Source organism: Antennarius striatus, chromosome 15 (assembly GCF_040054535.1).
Source record: "Antennarius striatus isolate MH-2024 chromosome 15, ASM4005453v1, whole genome shotgun sequence".
NCBI lineage: Eukaryota > Metazoa > Chordata > Actinopteri > Lophiiformes > Antennariidae > Antennarius > Antennarius striatus.
This window is the reverse complement of record NC_090790.1, coordinates 14407613-14426606: the sequence shown is the minus strand read 5'-3', so window position 1 is coordinate 14426606 and position 18994 is coordinate 14407613. Positions and strand designations below refer to the sequence as shown.

General features: G+C 41.2%; 3 protein-coding genes across 5 annotated transcripts; 1 reads left to right on the top strand and 2 right to left on the bottom strand.

Annotated features, from left to right (window-relative positions):
• Positions 1-6: 6 nt before the first annotated feature.
• hpse (heparanase) lies at positions 7-7803 on the bottom strand. The gene is made up of 12 exons (XM_068334492.1): positions 7593-7803; positions 6780-6904; positions 5933-6064; positions 4951-5124; positions 3936-4107; positions 3076-3123; positions 2644-2737; positions 2456-2562; positions 1776-1890; positions 1188-1300; positions 971-1117; positions 7-312 (listed from the first exon to the last, which is right to left on the bottom strand). The coding sequence occupies exons 1-12, from the start codon at positions 7790-7792 to the stop codon at positions 153-155; spliced, it is 1587 nt and encodes a 528-aa protein (XP_068190593.1). The 5' UTR covers positions 7793-7803; the 3' UTR covers positions 7-152.
• A 716-nt stretch (positions 7804-8519) lies between these two features.
• Positions 8520-18932, bottom strand: helq (helicase, POLQ like). Of its 3 annotated transcripts, none has more exons than XM_068335066.1 (20): positions 18786-18932; positions 18196-18302; positions 15617-15862; positions 14034-14637; positions 13414-13592; positions 12597-12797; positions 12447-12519; positions 12273-12370; positions 12099-12197; positions 11849-11994; positions 11533-11772; positions 11249-11390; positions 11049-11153; positions 10770-10977; positions 10519-10676; positions 10341-10439; positions 9743-9916; positions 9555-9668; positions 8781-8915; positions 8520-8691 (listed from the first exon to the last, which is right to left on the bottom strand). In XM_068335066.1, exons 3-20 carry the CDS (start codon positions 15773-15775, stop codon positions 8593-8595), a joined length of 3033 nt encoding a protein of 1010 aa, XP_068191167.1. In that variant the 5' UTR covers positions 15776-15862; positions 18196-18302; positions 18786-18932; the 3' UTR covers positions 8520-8592. The 3 variants fall into 3 exon arrangements, with proteins under 3 accessions (XP_068191167.1, XP_068191168.1, XP_068191169.1); XM_068335067.1 differs by having other exon boundaries at positions 15617-15816; XM_068335068.1 differs by having other exon boundaries at positions 18196-18299.
• Positions 16750-18656, top strand: mrps18c (mitochondrial ribosomal protein S18C). The gene is made up of 6 exons (XM_068335071.1): positions 16750-16893; positions 17067-17113; positions 17396-17479; positions 18212-18269; positions 18359-18418; positions 18537-18656. The coding sequence occupies exons 1-6, from the start codon at positions 16833-16835 to the stop codon at positions 18611-18613; spliced, it is 387 nt and encodes a 128-aa protein (XP_068191172.1). The 5' UTR covers positions 16750-16832; the 3' UTR covers positions 18614-18656.
• Positions 18933-18994: the final 62 nt, after the last annotated feature.

Below are 18994 nucleotides of genomic sequence, written 5' to 3'. Positions count from 1 at the left end.
ATTATATACATTATGTAACCACAAGAAATAAATAGCATACAGTACAAAGTCCCCAAAGTCCCAGGCTTGAGTGCAGTTATGTCATCAATCATGAGCAGCTGTCACCTTCACTTGTCTCTGTGATGACAGCTGATGTCATCAGGTGGGCGTGGTCAGGTGCAGCCTGCAGCCTGAGCGTCTGTGATGACGAAGAAGGCCAAGGAGAAAGCAGGAAGCTCCAGATGTTCAGACGGAGGCAGGAGTCGTCCACGAAGGTCAGGAAGAGTTTTATCATCCACCATCTTCAACACGTCTCCGTTCAGCTTTATCAAACTTCAGAGAAAAGACGGACGTCAGTTCATACATCTGCCAGTGTCATGTTAGTTTCTAAATATATATTAAGAAGATGAATTGAGGCCCTAAGATTCAATATTTTAACATCGAAGACATTGTTAGATTTTATCTAACAAATGTTTCCTCATAAAGTCCCTAGGGGGCGCTGTGAACAGATGTACTGTAGTCGGTTTTCCATCCACAAACTGAAAGATTCTTCAACAGGAGAATTTATCTAAATTTTGTGAAAATGATCAGCACCCAAATCCATGCTGATATTGATACTAAAAAAATTAATACTCAAAAACACAGACTAACGTTAAATAAAGGATTAGTGGAAGAGGATAAACAACAATATGATAGTCATTAATGTTTACACAATCTAAAAAAATCAAATCAACACCTCCAAGACCCGTGAACCATTTTTAAACCAGATTTTAGAATAATCAATAAATTATATTATTGTGTGTGCAAAAAGTGAAACAAACACGGATGAGGTAACCAACCATTCTCAGGCTGATACACGACAAGAGTAAATGGATGAAACACACTGAACAGTCGCCTTGAGGCTCATATTCAGAGCCAGTAATTTTTCACATGACACAAGAAGAGAAGATTTCAGACTAATTCAGGGATTAATGGGTTCACTGTCCGGCACCTGGAGCGGAGTCCCTCCTCCCCCGGCTGGTCCGACTCCAGAACAAAAGCCTCCACTGTTCTAGAGGAGGCAAGTGCAGGAACGGTGATGGTTGCCGGCTTGTTGCTCAGGTTCATGGACATCAGCGTGACCGCTCCGCTTCTGTAGCTGCAGGAGGAAAAGGGAGTCAAGCGTCTGCATCATATGATAATAACATGTGACCTCCCAGAATACGGACCTGTTTCTGTTTGCACAGTGAAGATACAGTCTTATACTTTTACTTCCTGCTGATTTGATTTCCAAAACTTCCGGTCCAACAAGTCTCTTGTAGAGAAGAGACAACCAATAATCCTAAAACAAGAGACAACTAGCAGTTACAAAGCATGAAACAATACAAACATGAACAAAATAAGGAGGTGACGTTAAAAAAAAATTTACTCTCTTATCTGTTTTTGGTCTCCTCATCTCCAGTACGAAATTTCTGGATATTTGTTTAGCTATGCTAATCCACATCTGTATAATATCTGCTCTTTGCTGCAGGGCAGATGATGGTTACTTGACTTTTCCAGTTTGTTTGCAAAACTCTGAAAGTAATGCATTCTTGTGCTAACATTTTAATTAGCTAAAGTAACTTTAAATTATTAATATTTTAGTCTGAAATCTGGTGACATGAAGGCTGGAAATAACTTTTAAAACTACTCAAGTAAACATTTTGTCTACTTTCTATTTGAGAATTTCTTAGACAGAATCTACTTCCTTTTAACAAACACATTTTGAGTTAACATTTAGAGATTAACTGAATGGGAAAAGAGTAAAGAAATCGTACAGGAAGAGGATCCAGGTTGTCATCAATCAGTTGATAATAACCAGCGCCAAATAACACCTGCCTCATCACAAGATCCACACCCAGTTTGGCTGCCAGGCCCAGTTTATCCAACCACCTGTGGATGGCGCAGATTCATAATGTGAAAGTAACATGGAAATGTAGACTAAATCCAATGCAACACATTTTAAAAACAGTGAATTTCATTTTAAATGCATTGACAAATACATGTTATCGTATTTAAAATATAGTGTAACGTGTTTTGAATACATGAAAACACTTTTTAAATGCACTGAAACATGTTTTTTATAGACTAATAGCACATTTCAGATCTGAAACTTTTAATTTAACAAAGAAGTGTTATGTTCTGTGTTATCTATGTTTGATATAAGATTCTTTAATGTTACCCATACTCTATAAACATGAGGCTCGTTGCATGCTGCAGCACTAACTCAAGGGTTGTCATGAGACTGGGGCTAATGGGTAATCAGTAAACTCTATTAACTACAACTAGTACTCCTGAGAAAACCCGATCTGGCAGGCATTCATCAGAGACACCACATTTCTTTACACTGATAGTCTGACCGGCAGCCCAAACTTAAAGACATACACTTCATTATCACTTCTTCTGAATATAAAGTGACCTCTTGACCCCTGTTTGGACTCGACTCACATGAACTCACATGAATCCTGCTACGAACGTGTCGGACAGTCCCGGAGCTCCTCCTCCGTAGGCCGAGCCCGTCTCCCCCAGCCACACCCTTTTCCCTGGCGACTCTTGCTTCACTATCTGAACCAGGAGGAGAAATCTGAGCTTCAACATTTATATCCCAAATGCTGAGGTGTTGTTGTGTCCTTGAGACTTGATTACCCCCAGGACTTCATTGATCTTTAAGGCCAGACTGTCCAGAACGTCGGGATCCACAAAATCCTCCAGGGATGTGTTTTTGCTATCCACGTAATAACTACGAACCAGCAGAGGGTGAACAGTTAAAAATGAAACATTCTCATGCGTAAACCACATCCGTATCTGTGACTTTGGTTATTTAAAGAACATGAATTTAACATGTTTTAATTAAATAAGAAAAAGAATGTGTAGTTTTGTGAAGTCTTTGAGTACAAAAATGAAGTATACACTACTCAGGAGCGACTCAGGAGGACAAAGGTTGTGGTACACGTCCGAATAAAGACTAGTCAGTACATGTGGATTTTTTTTAAACATTCTTCTAAAGCATTTTAATTATTTTGTATTCCTTTTATTTTTACTAATGATTCTAAAGTTGTGATTTAAAGCTGAACTCACTGGTGCCAGGTGCAGGCGCTCAAAGCCTTCGCTCCAGTCTCCAGGAACCTACAGCGAGGGCACACAGCGGCTGGTTGTGATATACAGTACAGGTTCACCATGGCTTACATCGTTTTGAGTTACCTTGTTCTCAATTATATTTTGGTTTACAAAAATAAATACAAGTAAAAATAAAAACCAAGTTTACATCATTTTACTGGAATTTAAGTCTGTCTGACACAAATATTGGAATCATAAAATGACTAGTTAACTGCAAATAATATCATGTTACTGTGTCTCCCCGCCTCTCATCTGTAAGTTTGCTGAAATAGGCTCCTGCAACCCCGCAAAGCTGTGGTTGCAGGAGCAACCCGCAAAGCTGATAAAGCTACTCGTAAAATGAATGAATGAATATACAATAAATAAAAATATATAATAATAAATTATTAGCTCGTATTCAGCTGGGATTGGTTCCAGTAACCCCAATGACTCGTGAAGCCAAAGAAGCGACTAAAGACGAGATAAGGATGTTTCTTCTGTACTGTATTAAAAAATAAAGTTTATTTATTTGTAAGTAAATATTATTTAAAGTGCAGTCATTAATAAGGTACAGTTAAGAACTGGGAATGTTTATTTTCAGTTTAACCTGTAGATTAGTCAATTCAAAATGCATTGTTGTTGTTCAACTTATCGTCACATCTCCTGGAACCAATAAACGACGTAAAACGAGGTTTATCTGTATTTACAGTGAGAGGCTATCTCAGAATCAACAAGAAACCCTCAGAGAGAAGCTCATGTTGATCTGCTATTCACTGAGACGACAGAAACACTACATTTCTGCTGTTTAACCTGCGTATAAATACCCCCATGTGACCTCTCACCCCCCCAGCAGGTATGTCCCGTGGCCTCGGGGTTGACTGATGTCCGGTCCATACAGTCCAGCATCGCGGTACAACTTGGTCTTTGACAGGATCTCCCTGAGGTGGATGAAATCCTGACCGAGCTGAAATCCATCCACTCGAATCCCAGCTTTCTTCACAAAGCTGTTCGGCTCTGAAGACAAACACACAATGTCATAGAAACCACAGTCTGACACCCCACCAATCAAATGCAGTCATCCCTCGCGTATTCCCGCTTCACTATATCGCGGATTTTCAGTAGGTAGTCACGTGATATCGTATGCGCATTCTATTGGCTGACAGTGTCCGTGTGTGTGTTGCATTCTGACACACGTTTCCTCCTGCAACTTTTCCTTTGTACAAAAGTCTATAAGGTAATACAGATACAAGGTGGTTTAATGCTGGGGACGGTTCATAAACGTTTAAATTACAATAAATAATATCGCGGAACTTCGTTTTTCACAGGTGATCATGGAATGTCTTAACTGCGAGTAGTGAGGGATTACTGTAACTCCATAAACATCTTATATCTGATGAATGTTTGTAATTAATGAACAGAAGCCAAAGCAAAAGCACATCGACTGAAACTAATGTTAATGTTAGTACACGCGCAGCCAGCGATGTCCTCATTAATGGAGAGTTAAATCTTTTGTGTCAACTTTAAATAAGGCATTGTCACATACATGACATCACCATGCAAAGGGTTTATTAGTCAAGCTGTATTTTGGAGAGGACTCGTCTTTTTCACTGTTTTGGATGAGAATAGTTGAAACTTTAAATTCATATTAGTTTATATAGCCAGCTATAGATTCTTACAGAAAACTCAATATTCAATCGCTTTGGTAACGACAAACAGGTGATTTACTTCTTCTTTGGATAAGGAAGAGGACAGTACAGCGCCGTTAGCATATCATTTTTCTTTCTTCAATTACAGTTTTCTTCCTACATAAAAGATAAATTATAACTGTTGTTTAAAAGTGATGATCACAGGTGATACCATTGCCAAGCGCCCAGGACATGCTGTAGTTTCTGGATTGGCAGTAGTCCAGCAGTAATTGGGCGTTGCTGCTGTTCCAGCTGTTGTTTGCCGTTCTGAGCAAAGCGTTGAGACCGAAGATCATTTCCATCCCAGAGCAGTTGGCGAAGGAGTGCAGCATATCGACCGTGTTCTCTGTCACAGGACAGGAAGAAATCAGGCTACAAATAGAGTAGGACCTTGAGTTCCAGGTAAATTTGTGACCGAGCTCGTAAGTCAAACAACTCGTAACTCAAACAAATTTTCACCATTTAAAGAAAAACTAAAATCATTTTAATCTGTTCCAGCCTTGTAAAAAAGCCCCAAACCCTCTAAATTATGAAAAAAAAACCTTTTTTTAAATCAACCAACAGACATGCATACTTTACCTGTGCATAATTAAATATCTTCTTCTTTCTAATTCTTCTATTTCTATATCTAATTCTTTTATTTCTATTTCTTCTATTCTTCTTTCTAATTCTTCTATTTCTTCTTCTTTCTAGCTTAATTAAATATATATTACGTAAAAAATCACGTTTACGTAAAAAACGATAAAGTATGAAAAGCAAAGGAGAACGAGATCCGGTCTCAGCCGATGTTGTATCTATCCAACTAGCGGCGATGTCTCAAAGCATGGCTCGTGTCTCGGATTTTTGCTTGTTTTTCAAACATAAATACGGACATAGCGACGGCTCTTATCTCAAAAAACTTTAACTGTAACACAATGTGGGAAATATCAATACAGGTGACTGATTTCTAGGGCTGACAGCAGTAAAACAAAAACATACTGTATGTCAAGCAGGGTGTCATCAGCATATAAGGACAGGATGTTTCTCGTGTATCAAACAAGAGCCAATTTAAAATGTGATTCAAGACCAAAAGCAACCAAGAGGTTTTCTAGCCAACAGTAAGTAATCAAATCAAGGTCACCTGATTATTTATCATGAAGCATGAAAACCCAAACCTGTGAACTTTATTTGTTGGTACTTCCTCTGCAGATCTTCTGTCATCATCATTTTTTGGAGTTTTTGTTTCACCCAGTCTTTCTTCAGGTTCTCCTCCAGCCATTGCGGCAGCTTTTCATTGCAGGTATTTTCTGACAACAGACATCAGTGTCATTTACCAGTTTAGTCTTTAACATGACTGAATTTGATTTAGTATTGATCCATTATAGATCTTATTAACCTATTAATAATAATGACTATTATTATTAATATTGAAGAAACTGATCAAGAATCACATCTGTATCCACCTCAAAATGTAAGGAATTCTTTCTCAGACCATGTAATCAGAGTCCGTTAGCAGCTTCTCTGGAGGTTTACTGAATATACTGGCAGCAGCAAAGCTGCAGAAACAAAATGAACATGATTATGAACATTAAGTTCTTCAGCACCTCCTCCTGCTTCCTAGACTTTTGATACTAGAACAGATCGGTCGAGTCTGACGCAGATAAATCACACTTCACTTTTCTGAACAAGAGAATCTCTAAACAAATACAATATATTTTTTAAAATCACTCATTGGTCTCTGGTAAATGGAATGAGAGACTGTGATCTCATTTTGAATTTCTGGCAGACCTACTGGTGACACTTTCCGGCCTCACCTCTCACAACCTGGTTCAGTTAGTTTGAATGGAATTACCTGAATGCTGCTGGAGGAACAACCTGCCCAAATACCAGACTAATCTTTTGTTTTTTTTGTCGGTACTTCCTGATTTTTCTGAACTTCTCTGACATGTTGATAAGAAAAAAAAATGTAATAAATTTTATTTAATCCCATTCAAACCCCGTGATAACATCACAAACTGCTACCTGCAGTGTAACCAGAGTCCAGCTGATACTTCTGAGGGGTGAACACCATGAAGTCCTGTTTGGTCCCCCCAAATCGGAGTAAGGCTGGAGTCAACGCTCTGGTGAGTGTTCTTAGCTTTGGTGAGCTAAGAGACAAAACAGGACATTTATTAAATATATAACACCAAAAAAAAAAAATCATCAGCAAGATATTGAGCAAATAACAGCAAAAATAATTACATTTGAGCTCTGCTATGCAAAGACATATTCCTCGTTCTAAGACAGTTATTTAATCCATTCAGTGTTTTTGACATGAAACACATTGAGAAAATAATAATAATTAATAATACAGTTGTTCAAACATTGGACACCACGTTATATTCATCATGTTCAACGGACAAGGTAGATTTGGTGAAAACACATTAATACGTTTTGTACTGATCTATGAAAATGTTCTAATGTGGCTTGGTTTGTACAGATATATACAGTGTATATATATATATATGTGTGTTTTTGTTTTTTTTACCAATAAACCTGCTACACAACGACGGTCAAATCATTTTGCACCCAAAAGCACAGCTCATAAACTCCTTTAAATGAAATGTAGTTGAAATATTTAAGTTTATATATCATATTATGTATTAACTGATGATCCTTGTGAAAGTTTTTGACTTGGGAAAAACTTCTGTTCAAACTGTCCCGTCTTTTCCCTGGTATAAAACAATCAGGTCAAATACCGGCACCTGTCAGCCGCGGGTTCTTATGAATTAAATCCGGTAGAATTAAACCCTCATAGAAACCCTTAAAGCCCAGAGCACCAACCGCTCCACCTACCTCAGGAGGTACATGAACTTCTCATCTGCCGCCAGACCGGCACCGATGGCCACGGACAGAAAGCGCCGGTCCACGCGGCGGACCACCGTGGACAGACGAGGGACCGCGGCTGCCCAGTTCTGGGTCCCCCGTGCGGCTTCCGTTCGGTCAGTCCGGAACCACAGCATAAAAAGAACCCCCAGCACCTGGACCAACTTCATGTCTGCAGATCAACGCGCGTTCTGCGCTTCCTGCTGCGCGTTTTTCTTTCCTGGCTGCGCCACCAGAGGCGCGCCTACAGGTCTGGGGGGCCCCGGCCCGAGCTCAGTGGGAGGTGGGGGGCTCAAACAACTCTGAATTTAGGATTTACACAACTTTTAAATTGAATAAGAAATGTGCAGTTGATCTTCAACAACTTTTTAAAAAACTATTTTCTATTCTCATATCATGAATCCAATTTGTAATAATAGAAATAATCAACTTTGTAGACTTCTTATAAAACAAAATGAATCCACACATAATTTAGAGCGTGAACTTCCTGTTTGCTCTCTGATCAGCGTCACGTTAGTCAAATGTTATTCGCATAACATTTGTGATATTTAAGACTTAATTCAAAATGTTTCAGATTAGAAAATATAATTCATAGAGTTTCACATTTAATATAGTATGTTAATCTTACTCAATAATTAATCTAAATTACCATCATCTTTGTCCGTTGGTTCAGTTAGCTAACAGCTGCAGCTGCTGGCTGTAAATATGTAATCTTTATGTACGTACTAGTTTCTGAATGCAGATTTTAATTTAGTGACTATAAACTGACATTAGCATGAGGCTAAATTTGAGCTAAAGAATAGCTGCTGAATCCCACTGGTTGATATGAACATAAATGGACATGTGCTGTCAGTGGAAGCTTCACACAAATACCAAAGACGATTCCATCTTGTATATTATTTAATAAGATCTCAAACATATAAAACAATATAAAAGTTTTGACAAAGAAAAACTGTCCCTAACAGATCTGTCATCGATGTGTCTTTAACGGCGAGGGCAGATCTAGAGGAACCATCAGCAGCTCGTCCACTTCCTCCTGAAGCGCTGCAGCTTTTTCGTTCACCAGCATCTGAAACAGAGATTCAGTCGATGACGATGTTTCATCTGTTTAAAATGTAACTTCTGTTTATACAGTGAGTTTAGTGGACTTTAGCTCACTTTGGCCGATGCCACGATCTGAGTGGCTTGTTTCCTGTAAAGGTTTTCGATGGTCCTGGAGAGAACGGCGGGGTCAGCGTTGGCCAGATGAGTCAGCGTTTTATAGCCGGCGTTGTAAAGCTGCTTTGCTCTGGACTGCAAGAACAAACAAACACAAACAACCGTTTTTAGTTTATCATTAATTCCACTGTGGAATCAATTTTTTTTTTTGTAGTAGAAATGCATCACCTGATCTGGACTCTAGCTTTAATCCAATCAGAGCTCTTTCTTTATAGCCTCACCTTCATTACAATCAAAACCACTATGACCGGGTAACTGGCTGCTGCTCTCTTTTAGAACGAAGGAAGGAGTGAGGGGTTAATGTCAGTCACAGGCAGAGTTGTCATCGGAGAGATTGTCGCTTTTCTTTATCACCAGCACCACTAGCTGTTGCTCTAGAAACGGTAACGTATCGAAGGGGGTGGGAAGCCTGACGTGCTGAGATGCTCACAGACGAGTGTTGGAGATGCGCCTACGGAGTGGTGCTGCTCAACAGGGGTTGTCGCAGAAAGCGGAACTGCAGCAGTTGCATATGGCGGTGCGCTGTTATTCGTATGTACGAATGTTTGTATCCCAGGACTAGCTTTATCCAACAAAATATTTTAAAACCTAATATTTCATCAGTTTCCTTAGGTGTCATCTATCTAAATAATTGTAACCATGAAGAAAGCTGAACATCATTTGAATCATAGCACTGACATGTGGTTCCACGTCAGTGCTGAGATCCACACCCACCTCCATGACTCCTGCCACCTCCATCAGAGGGATGAGCTCCGCCTTTACACAGTAGCTCAGCCGTCGCATCAGCACCGTCAGCAGAGCTTTGAACGGCCAGAACTCCTCCAGCTCCTGATGGCAGACACAAGCCTTCCATCAGTTACTGACCACCACAGACCTGAGATCAGCCCCAGAGCAGGCCGTACCTCTGTGAAGTGCAGCACGCAGGAGCAGAACGCAGACGAGGAGCTGAGCAGCGTCTGAACGAAGCCTCGGCTCAGTTGGAACCGATTAGCGACGCTCCACAGGTTGGTCTCCTTCAGCAGGGCGACTAGCACCAGAGCCAAATACATCCGCCGCACCACATCCATGTTTACGCTCTGAGACGGCGAGAAAGGTTAAAGGTCAGCGCACCGACAGAATCACAGGTCAACACAAACACAGGCTGCAGAACAGCACAAACACTTCTGGTAGGTGGGTAAAATCTTGAATTCAGAATCAAGATCTTTTCATAATCCCAGAGGAGGAAATTGCTCACAAGAATTTTTGCATGTTACAAAACTTTGCAGCTAGCAGTACAGCAGATCACCCACCACTAGTTAGCGGTGGTTGATCTGCTGGTGTTGAAGCCAACCTCAATTTTACTTCTTCTCTCAAAATTCATAATATTTTGACAGGTACAAGCAGACGAATGATCACCCTGACAAATCTAACCTGCTCATTTTAGCACGCCAACTCCTGCTGCATTACGCTATGATTTGACGTACAGATGGACAATTTCTCACTTATATGATAGACATTCACCTTTTTCACCGTTTGTCCTGCAACTTTTCTGGCGACAAAGCTCTCTGGCACCCCCACAGCTGCAGACATCTTCTGCTCTGCAGCCGACAGCAGGGTGAACTGTAACACAACCACAAAACCAACTGCTTTCCTCTGAGATGTGATCATCTGATTTCCTGTTGACACCCGGTGGCTCTACCTGTCTAAAGTAGGTCATCCAGTCGGGGTTGCACTGTGAAATCATGTCATACGGTGTGACCAGGTACGCCAGGTGGAGGCAGCTGTTTAGCAGCAGACCATCCAGACCTTTAGAGAGGTCCGAGTACAAGAGGTTACTGTAGGTCAGGTCCACCGAGCCTGAGGACGACGAGACAGGAAGGCACTTAGAACAAGAACAATCCTCAATGTTGCTGAGATGCTTCGGGGTAGAGATGGATGATCAATATAAACCTTTATAAGTAGCTCTTCCCAGCATGGTGACCTGCAGAGTTTGACCGTCTGAGTGCGACTCGACGGTGATGAGATGTTTGTCCTTCAGGGTGTCCACACACTGCTGAACCACATCCCACAGACTCTTCTCCACACACAGCTGCTTCTGCTGGACGAAGAGCAGCGTCCCACTCAGGAAACTTTTCACCTGGTCAAGAGTGGTGGTGATCTGGAACAGAACGCAGCTCTGATTCACGACTGATGACGAGGAGAAGATGTCCAACCTCAGGTTTGACTCACATTTAAGCCGATGAGCGACAGGATGAGGAGGAGGAGGCCCTTTCCATCATCATGCATGAGGTTGCTGTTACAGATCTCCATCGGGGCACACACCAGTGATTTGACCTGAGAAACCACACAATGTGTATCACATCAGTTCACACATTCAGAAAACGTGAGCTAGCTGCCAGTCGCTAATGCTTTGCTTTGAGTGACATCACCATGTTCCTGTCCTTGTCCTGGATGATGAGGACGCTCTCTCCCACAGTGTCGATCCCGGCTCGACCCGCACGTCCCACCATCTGCTTATACTGGCTCCTCTTTAGGAAATCTGTTGCCACGTACGGTGAGCGTAGAATCACTCTGATGGACGTGATACAATACAGACTTCAGGATCAAAGGCCTATGCATGACCAACCATTAAATAAATAAATAACTGCTGCCACATATTTTCTACGGATTCATCTCCCTGAGGTTTTGAACATAGACGAGTTAGACTAGAAACCTGCGGGCTGGGAGGTTGATCCCTGCAGCCAGGGTGGAGGTGCAAGTGAGGAGACACAGGACCCCGTTGGAGTAGGCCTCCTCCACCAGCTTCCTCTCCTCGGAGGTCAGTCCGCTGTGGTGATAGGCCAAACCGTACGGCACCGTCGTCCTGAGCACTGGACACACCGAGCCATTCCCGCTCTCCTTCAGCTCCCTGAGGAGGACGCCCTTCTCCTCCCGTCGGTGATGCAGGAACTCCCTGGAAGAACCCATATAGATTAACTTGAGCTGGAGCGACATGGGGGAGTGAGACGTCAGGCGGCCGCTTCACTCACTCCTTCAGGTATTTGCAGATCATCGCCGCCACATTCTCACAGTTCTTCTTGGTGGGACAGAACACCAGACAGGAATGAGTCGGGATCACTTCGGTCACCAGAGCGATAATATGATCCGGATCCATCTTCCGCATTGAGCTGGAATACTGAGATTGCAGAAACAACGCATTAGAATCACTTTATCACAGTTAATTTATTCCTTTTCTTTGTTTCTTAATAGACTGCATGTTGTTCTGAATGTGAAACATACTTTAAAGTTGAAATGACGTGAGAACCTAAAGCCGTCCTCTTCCTTTGGGTCGACTTCATAAATGGTGTCGCTCAGTTTAACGAACTCCTTCAGCTGGACCTGAACAAAACAGTCATCAGACGCCAGCAGACATTAAAATATACTGAGAGCATGAAACAGGCTACAAACACTCACAGGCCTGAAGTCGTTGGTGTAGTTTTCGGCTTTCAGAAACATCTGCAGGTCCTGAACGTTCCCCAGGGTGGCGCTCATCCCCACGATCTGAGTGTTGTCTGGAGGAGAAGGGAGCAGGGCAGTCGGTTCTAAAAGGTTCAACAAGTTGTGAGACCGTCGGACCGTGACTCTTACTGCTCATGTAGAGAACTTTGGCCAGGATCATTTCAATCAGGGCCCCTCTGCTGCCGTCGCCCAGCATGTGAAGCTGTGTATGGATGACAAACGTTAAAGTGAGTCTCAACAATGCTCTCCGATCTGAAACACATCAGGATGGGGTTTTACCTCATCCACCACCACCAGGCCCAGGTTCTCGATCCGGCTGGTTTCTATCAGGGAGTTGACCAGGCTGTGGGCTTTCTCGATGGTGGCGATATAAAGCGAGGCTTTATTTCTTCTCTTGAGTGGTGGAAACTTTCCCTTACTGCCAGCATACTCCTCCACCATGAAGTCCAGCTCCAGACCGAAGCTCGCCAACCCCCGCACCTGCAGAAGAACCAAAGGGGTCTTTAGAAATTGTTCAAAGAAATAAATAAAATACATAAATCAATCCTTTAATAATCCCTGTACGGAAATTACTTTTTTTCCGCTCCAAATATTTGCATACGTTAAATACTGTACAGAAACGTACTATATACACACGTGCGCACACACACACACACACACACACACACACAAGGCCTGTAGGCACGTTGGTAATGGGAGGTAGAGTGGCAAATAGAATGTCTTTATTCTTTTGTCCTCTTCTGTTCACTATTACAAAAAATATCACACTTGCTACAACTGACATTTTTATGCAGATGATTCTATTCTATTAGCCTCATGTCTGATAATCACACCTCTAAAGATCTGTTGCCGTTGGATGGAGAAAGCATGCTGTTGGTTTGTTCAGTGCAAAGAAGCAAGAAGAGGGTTTTTGTCACGGCCGTAAGGGTTTTTGTCACGGCCAGTTTTATGTGTTTGATATGCATTACTGTCTATGAGAATTATCTTAAACATGAAGTTACGGCTGGCGTCACACACTACACCTTTGTTCAAAGGGGTAAGTCAAAAACGACGGGTCTAAACAGAACCGTGAGTTTCTGCTCGTGGGTTCCAGCACCTTCTCCTGCACCAGCGATATGTACGGTAAGACGAACAGACAGTCCTTCTTCCTGCACAGCAGCTCCCGGAGGATGAGGATCTCTGCGACGAGCGTTTTCCCTCCGCTGGTGGGGAGGGAGTAGATGAGATTCTTCCTGTGCTGAACACATTCCAGGTTCAGGCACGTCTCCTGCCAATCTGAAACAACAAATAAGAACCTGTTGGACTGGGAGGAATGGTATGCTCTGGGGCTAAAATTAACAATAGCTGGCTCGTCTAAGGAAAGGTCATCAGAAACTGATTTTATAATGAATCATTTTGTCTTTAACGGGACGTCTCAACATCCTTTTTTTCCGTTTTATCCCAGTAAGCTGGACAGTTTCCCCACAGGTCAGATGCTCATTCCTGTTAACATTTGTACTGACATTAATTTAAACATAATTAACTTATTACTGATTATTTTCCCTTTAACTCAGGTTTATTGTGATGCTCAGTCAGCTTTAAACTGAGACAGCCATCATCTTGTTTAAATATAATCTGTACCAAAGTAATTTGCTTGGTTTCTACTTTCATTACATAGAAGAGAAGCAGACGTTTCTACAGCTGATATATTCAGAATATTCACAAATAATGCCTCACCATATAAACTCTTGATTCCTCTCAGTTTGTCCATCAGATCTTTCACTTTGGTGGGGAGTCCAAAGAACGGGCCCAGGTCCACCGTCTCGGAGGAGACGTTCTCCATCGCCTGCATGGCGACGCTGATCTCCTCAGAAACCACGGCTTCCTTCAACGTGACGCTTCGCGACACGCTGGACGGAGCCGCTGCATTACAGACCATCGTCCTCTTCAGCTGATCTGCCACGCTCCTCCTCTTCCTCGTCTTATCCTCTGTGAACTCGTTTCTCACGGGAGTGGAGGTTTGATCTCCTCCCTGGAGTCGTACTCTCTTTACTTTCTCCTGAACGCGTTCTTGGAACAGCAGCTGGCTGGATGGCAATTCTTCGAAGGTTTTGTCAAAGATCGAATCGCTGAGAGATGTACTGTGGGACTTTTTCTTGGTGATGTCTCTCGGGGGTTGCAGAACTGTGAAGCCTCTCTGATCCTTAGCATCATTTTGAGGTGACGGCAGGACGACCCGCTGCCTTTCGTGTTGTTCTGCATCGTCGAGCTTCGCCAAGAGAGAGCTGTCCTCCAAGATGCTGTCATAATCCCCAAACAGGTCCTCACTGTCACTGCAATACTGAACACAAAAACAGTTAAATGTTAAATCATTATTGGCTTGAAACTGCAGCTGAAAGCATTAATTAATGAACACATTGAAACATTAGATAATAGGAAAATTATTTGAAAAGTTATAGGAGTTTAAAGGCAGGTCGATCAATTGCTTGTCACAGACCTTGCCACCATTTTTAAGATTAATACACAATGACCAAATTACTTACATTCATGTCTCAATAAAAGCAAAATAATTTGTGAAAATGATCAGCACAATCTGTGACCAATCAAACCAGTAAATCAATCGGCGGCGTCAAACTTGACACCAAACCTGAAGGTTCAGAAGGCAACAAGGCTTCTGTCATTTTCCCTTCTCTCTTCCTGATTTGAAGGAATCACTAAATTTATTTTGAGTAAGTCCATTTCAAAAATTCACGTGAGATTGGAAGATTCCATGTTTTTGTTAACCTTAATTGACAGTAATTTTAATCCATGTTCAGACTGTTGTACTTTGAACTACTACCAGGCTCCTCATTTCCCAACGATTTCTAATCTTGATTAAACTAAAAAAAATATGTGATGCAGCCCTAGCTGGAGAAAACAATCATTGCTTAAATTTTTTTAAATAATAAACTTTAATGGCTTCCTGCCAAAAGTCTTGAGGAGTGGGAAATCTGCACCTACGGTTTCCTACCAGCAGAGGGTGATAAGCTCTCTGTATGGAGGTGAGGCCCATTTCAGATGTGTATAGAGAAGGTGTGTGTATCACAGGAGACAGTCTTACTAAAGGAGATTTACTTTTGATGAGTAATGTCTAGTTTTTGCCTTTTTTAAGAAATATATTTTGGCTGATCAACAAATGTTCCCTCTATTATAAAAGACAAAAAAGCATCAACATGTAGAAGGCTGCAACATTTAACAGCAATTTTTTAAAAAAATTAATGGATTACTGAAGCTGCTGCAAGCTTTAACATCATCTGATGAATGGTTTCTGATCCTCATACCTGGACAGTATCATCCATGCTGTAGCTGAGCCTCCGCCGTTGGGAACAGGTGAGCTCTCCTCTCCTCCTGGCAGGTGTCAGGTGAATCCTCAGGCTCTCCCGACACCTCTTTCTCGAGTAAACTCGTTGTGTTTTAATTTTTGGCTTATCGACGTTCATTTCTGCCTGGCTCTACCTCTGCCCCCACCATCAGCCTGGTGCTACATGTCAAAAAAGGGTCAGCTAGCAAAGCGACAGCCTCTGGAACTGGAGGAAAACAAGTAAAAAAAACTGCTCATGGGTGGAAAGGAGAGGCGGCTGCAGACACTAAAGCCCAGTCAGCGATTTATTCCGGGGTAAAATCCTTCACGACTCATAACTAAGATACTAAAACCTCACACATGTTAACGTGTAGGCTCGCTATCTTACGCAGTTTACTCTTGGTAGGTGTATTCTCTGATTTGTTACCTTACCGATTTAATTCGCAACGGAAAAGACTACATACTACTTACTAGCGTTCGTCTGTGAGAAAGACAATGAAACAAAAAAGGTTATTCTCTGTTGGACTTCACGAAAATTCAATGACTGCAATTTGAAAATTGTCAACAGTACGTTAAGGCAAGATAAATGTACACGTCATTTCCGTTTTCGCCTTGACGACCGCTAGCTAGTGTCGCTAATTGTTTCAGCACCTTATTTTGTTAAGCTTTTTAGTTTTAAATATTCAGTAAATTTCAGACTTAATTGGCGCCATGATTTAAAATTTCGTTTTTTATCTTACCGTTCATCTTATTGTACTGGAGTAAAAAATAATGATAATTGATTTGTATAGCATGAATTAATTTTTACTAATAAAATATTGTTATAGAAATACAATTTGTAAGAATGACCGTTCAAGTGCCGCTTGCTGATAAATCAGCGAAATAAGCAAACGCTACTTCCTAATTCTAAAATTCTGGGATATTATCTTGTCTCGTGTAGTCTTTGAGGATAGTAACGTTTTAGATATTCCGGACATTTCCTCTAAATGTTAAAACGTTCCCACATCAGAAACGCATAATCAACGAATGCGTAAATTAAATATAAGATGTATGTTTGATTTATGCGTGAATTATGGTGTGGTTTGACGTGTTATTAACAAATAATTACACTACTAAAGGTAGGAACGAAAAGCTACTAAGCCGAGTGGCGCACCGGAGGTATTTGTATCAACTTCCTCTCCTATGTCAGGTCAAAAATGCAAACCCTGAGAGGACTACAGAGGTTTAGATCGGTCTTATCCATACTTCGAAACACAGGTAGGACTACGAGAATACGTTACTAGCTCTTTAGAGTTCCATTTAAAAAAAAGGTGAACTTTGAAGATTACCTCGATTCTGTGTTAACTGGTAAACTACATCTATTGATGCTAATGCTAACGTTAGCCAGACAGCAAATAGGTTGTAACAACAATGTGACCTTTTTTCTGCAGGTGTGAGAAGTCTGACCGATGTACAAGTACAAGAAAGAGCTGATGCGGTAGGTGATTATAATTTATTGGAGCACTTTATATTGTTTTATATAAGTTAGTATTTGTGGCCCTTTGGGGAAAAAATTGAGGATTTTTAAAACGAAAACCAAATCTTAAGTGAAAATAGTCATTATTCTTTCATGTAAAATTAGAACTCTATATTTGCAAATTTTATTTTCTTGTTATTTTGATAATGTTCTTCAAATATCCGATTTGTTAATATTCTCAAGACACTAACTGAAATAACAATTCAAATCTAAGTTTAATACTGCGTTAAATTCTTCTTACAGCCCGTAACGATGGAGAACCCATACAAAGAACCATCTAAAGGATGTATTCTGTGCAAAGTGACAGTGGATTTCAAGAACATTCAGGTAAGAAGGGTTCTATGTACAGTATGTTCATCTCTTGTATCAGAACATCTGTTACGGAATTTTCCTCAGGATTAATGAAGTGTCTGTCTGCCTTACCTGATGTTTATCTGATACTGAGCACCTTATTGAAATGATCTCGAGGGCTGAACTTCTTTTAGGTCAATTTGATGAGTTAAGCGGTGCACAATCTGGATGTAAAGCTCAACACACAATGATTCCCCAGGGCACTAGAAAGGAGGAACACCATGTAACTACTATAAATGACGTTACTTTGGCCTCCAGCATTGCTTTTGCTTCCAGCTTACCATGAGGAATGTGGTCGTTATGTGTTCTTAAAATGTCATATTCTTAAACCGCCTTCTTGCTCTTTACAAAATGCTTTTCAGGAGGTTATTTGTGGTTCTTTGGATCTCCAAAATTAGAGCCTAGGCTAGTTTCTTTTCCTCTCCCTCTTCTTTGTTACACATTTATGTCTCAAATATTTATCTCTTCAATGACTTCTTTTCCAGTCTTTGTGCTGTTCTAAACCTTGGCAATAGCGTGAGGTGGAATAACATGTACCAGAGATTTTAAACCGTGTGCCCCAGATCATTTGAATACGGTCTTCAGTGTCAAACATCAGATGAAAATGAAGCTGTGCTTTAATTTAAGGCTGGTAAAAGATGATGGCCCCAAAGTGTAAAATGATTAAATCTTTCATTGCTAAGCGTACTCACTCTGTCTTCTCTTCAGCTGCTCTCTCAGTTCATCTCGCCTCACACGGGCAGAATTTACGGCCGACACATCACGGGTGAGCATCTGAAGACCAAACATTTCCTTTCTGCTGTGTTTTTTGAAAAGAAAAAAAAAAAAAAGATTAATTTTGTCTTTATTTTGCAGGCCTGTGTGGAAGAAAACAAAGAGAACTCAGCAAAGCCATAAAGAAAGCTCATTCAATGGGTATGTTACTGTTCCTTGGTTCTGTTCCATCAGGTGACAGAAACTGATTGTTTTGCTACATTATTTACATCTACAGTACTCCTATTTAACTGATTGTAACCTGACGTTGTGCTTCCAGGTTTCATGCCAGTGACTCACAAACATCCTCAGTTCATGAAGGACCCAAACATCTGTAGAATCAACCCTCTGAAGTAGTGTGTGTTCATAGTTTGTCTGTTCATTAAAATGTTGCTTCTGACCTGCGTTCCTTCTGTCAGTTCATCCTCACCTTCACTTACACAAATCTTTAGTACATGTTCAATGCTAATATGAATAATTTTAAAGATTACTGGGAAATATGTAAAAACATCCATTTCACATTACCTACCGAGTTCTGTAGCCTCTGAGAGCAACAGCATCATCTGAGGAAGGACGTGAAGCTCGAACTTGTGTACATGTGGTGATAAATGTCTCTGGAAGGAGTTATACCGATATCCTGGTTCACGTGTTGTAGTTCATCCAACATTAACACGTCCAGCTCTTTGTCCACAGCAGCAAGTGTAGAAAAAAATTGATTCACTTCAAGATTTTTTTTTA

Coding starts and splice junctions, on each gene's coding strand:
- hpse (XM_068334492.1), bottom strand. CDS start 7,792: ATGAAGTTGGTCCAGGTGCTGGGGGTTCTTTTTATGCTGTGGTTCCGG. Junction 2,738..3,075: donor AGCGCCTGCACCTGGCACCA/GTGAGTTCAGCT, acceptor GCTGGTTCGTAG/TTATTACGTGGATAGCAAAA. Junction 1,118..1,187: donor CACTGTGCAAACAGAAACAG/GTCCGTATTCTG, acceptor TTCCTCCTGCAG/CTACAGAAGCGGAGCGGTCA.
- helq (XM_068335066.1), bottom strand. CDS start 15,775: ATGAACGTCGATAAGCCAAAAATTAAAACACAACGAGTTTACTCGAGA. Junction 12,520..12,596: donor GCCTGGTGGTGGTGGATGAG/GTAAAACCCCAT, acceptor ATCCATACACAG/CTTCACATGCTGGGCGACGG. Junction 9,669..9,742: donor GCGTGCTGCACTTCACAGAG/GTACGGCCTGCT, acceptor GTCTGCCATCAG/GAGCTGGAGGAGTTCTGGCC.
- mrps18c (XM_068335071.1), top strand. CDS start 16,833: ATGCAAACCCTGAGAGGACTACAGAGGTTTAGATCGGTCTTATCCATA. Junction 17,480..18,211: donor TGGATTTCAAGAACATTCAG/GTAAGAAGGGTT, acceptor TCTTCTCTTCAG/CTGCTCTCTCAGTTCATCTC. Junction 18,270..18,358: donor TTACGGCCGACACATCACGG/GTGAGCATCTGA, acceptor TTTATTTTGCAG/GCCTGTGTGGAAGAAAACAA.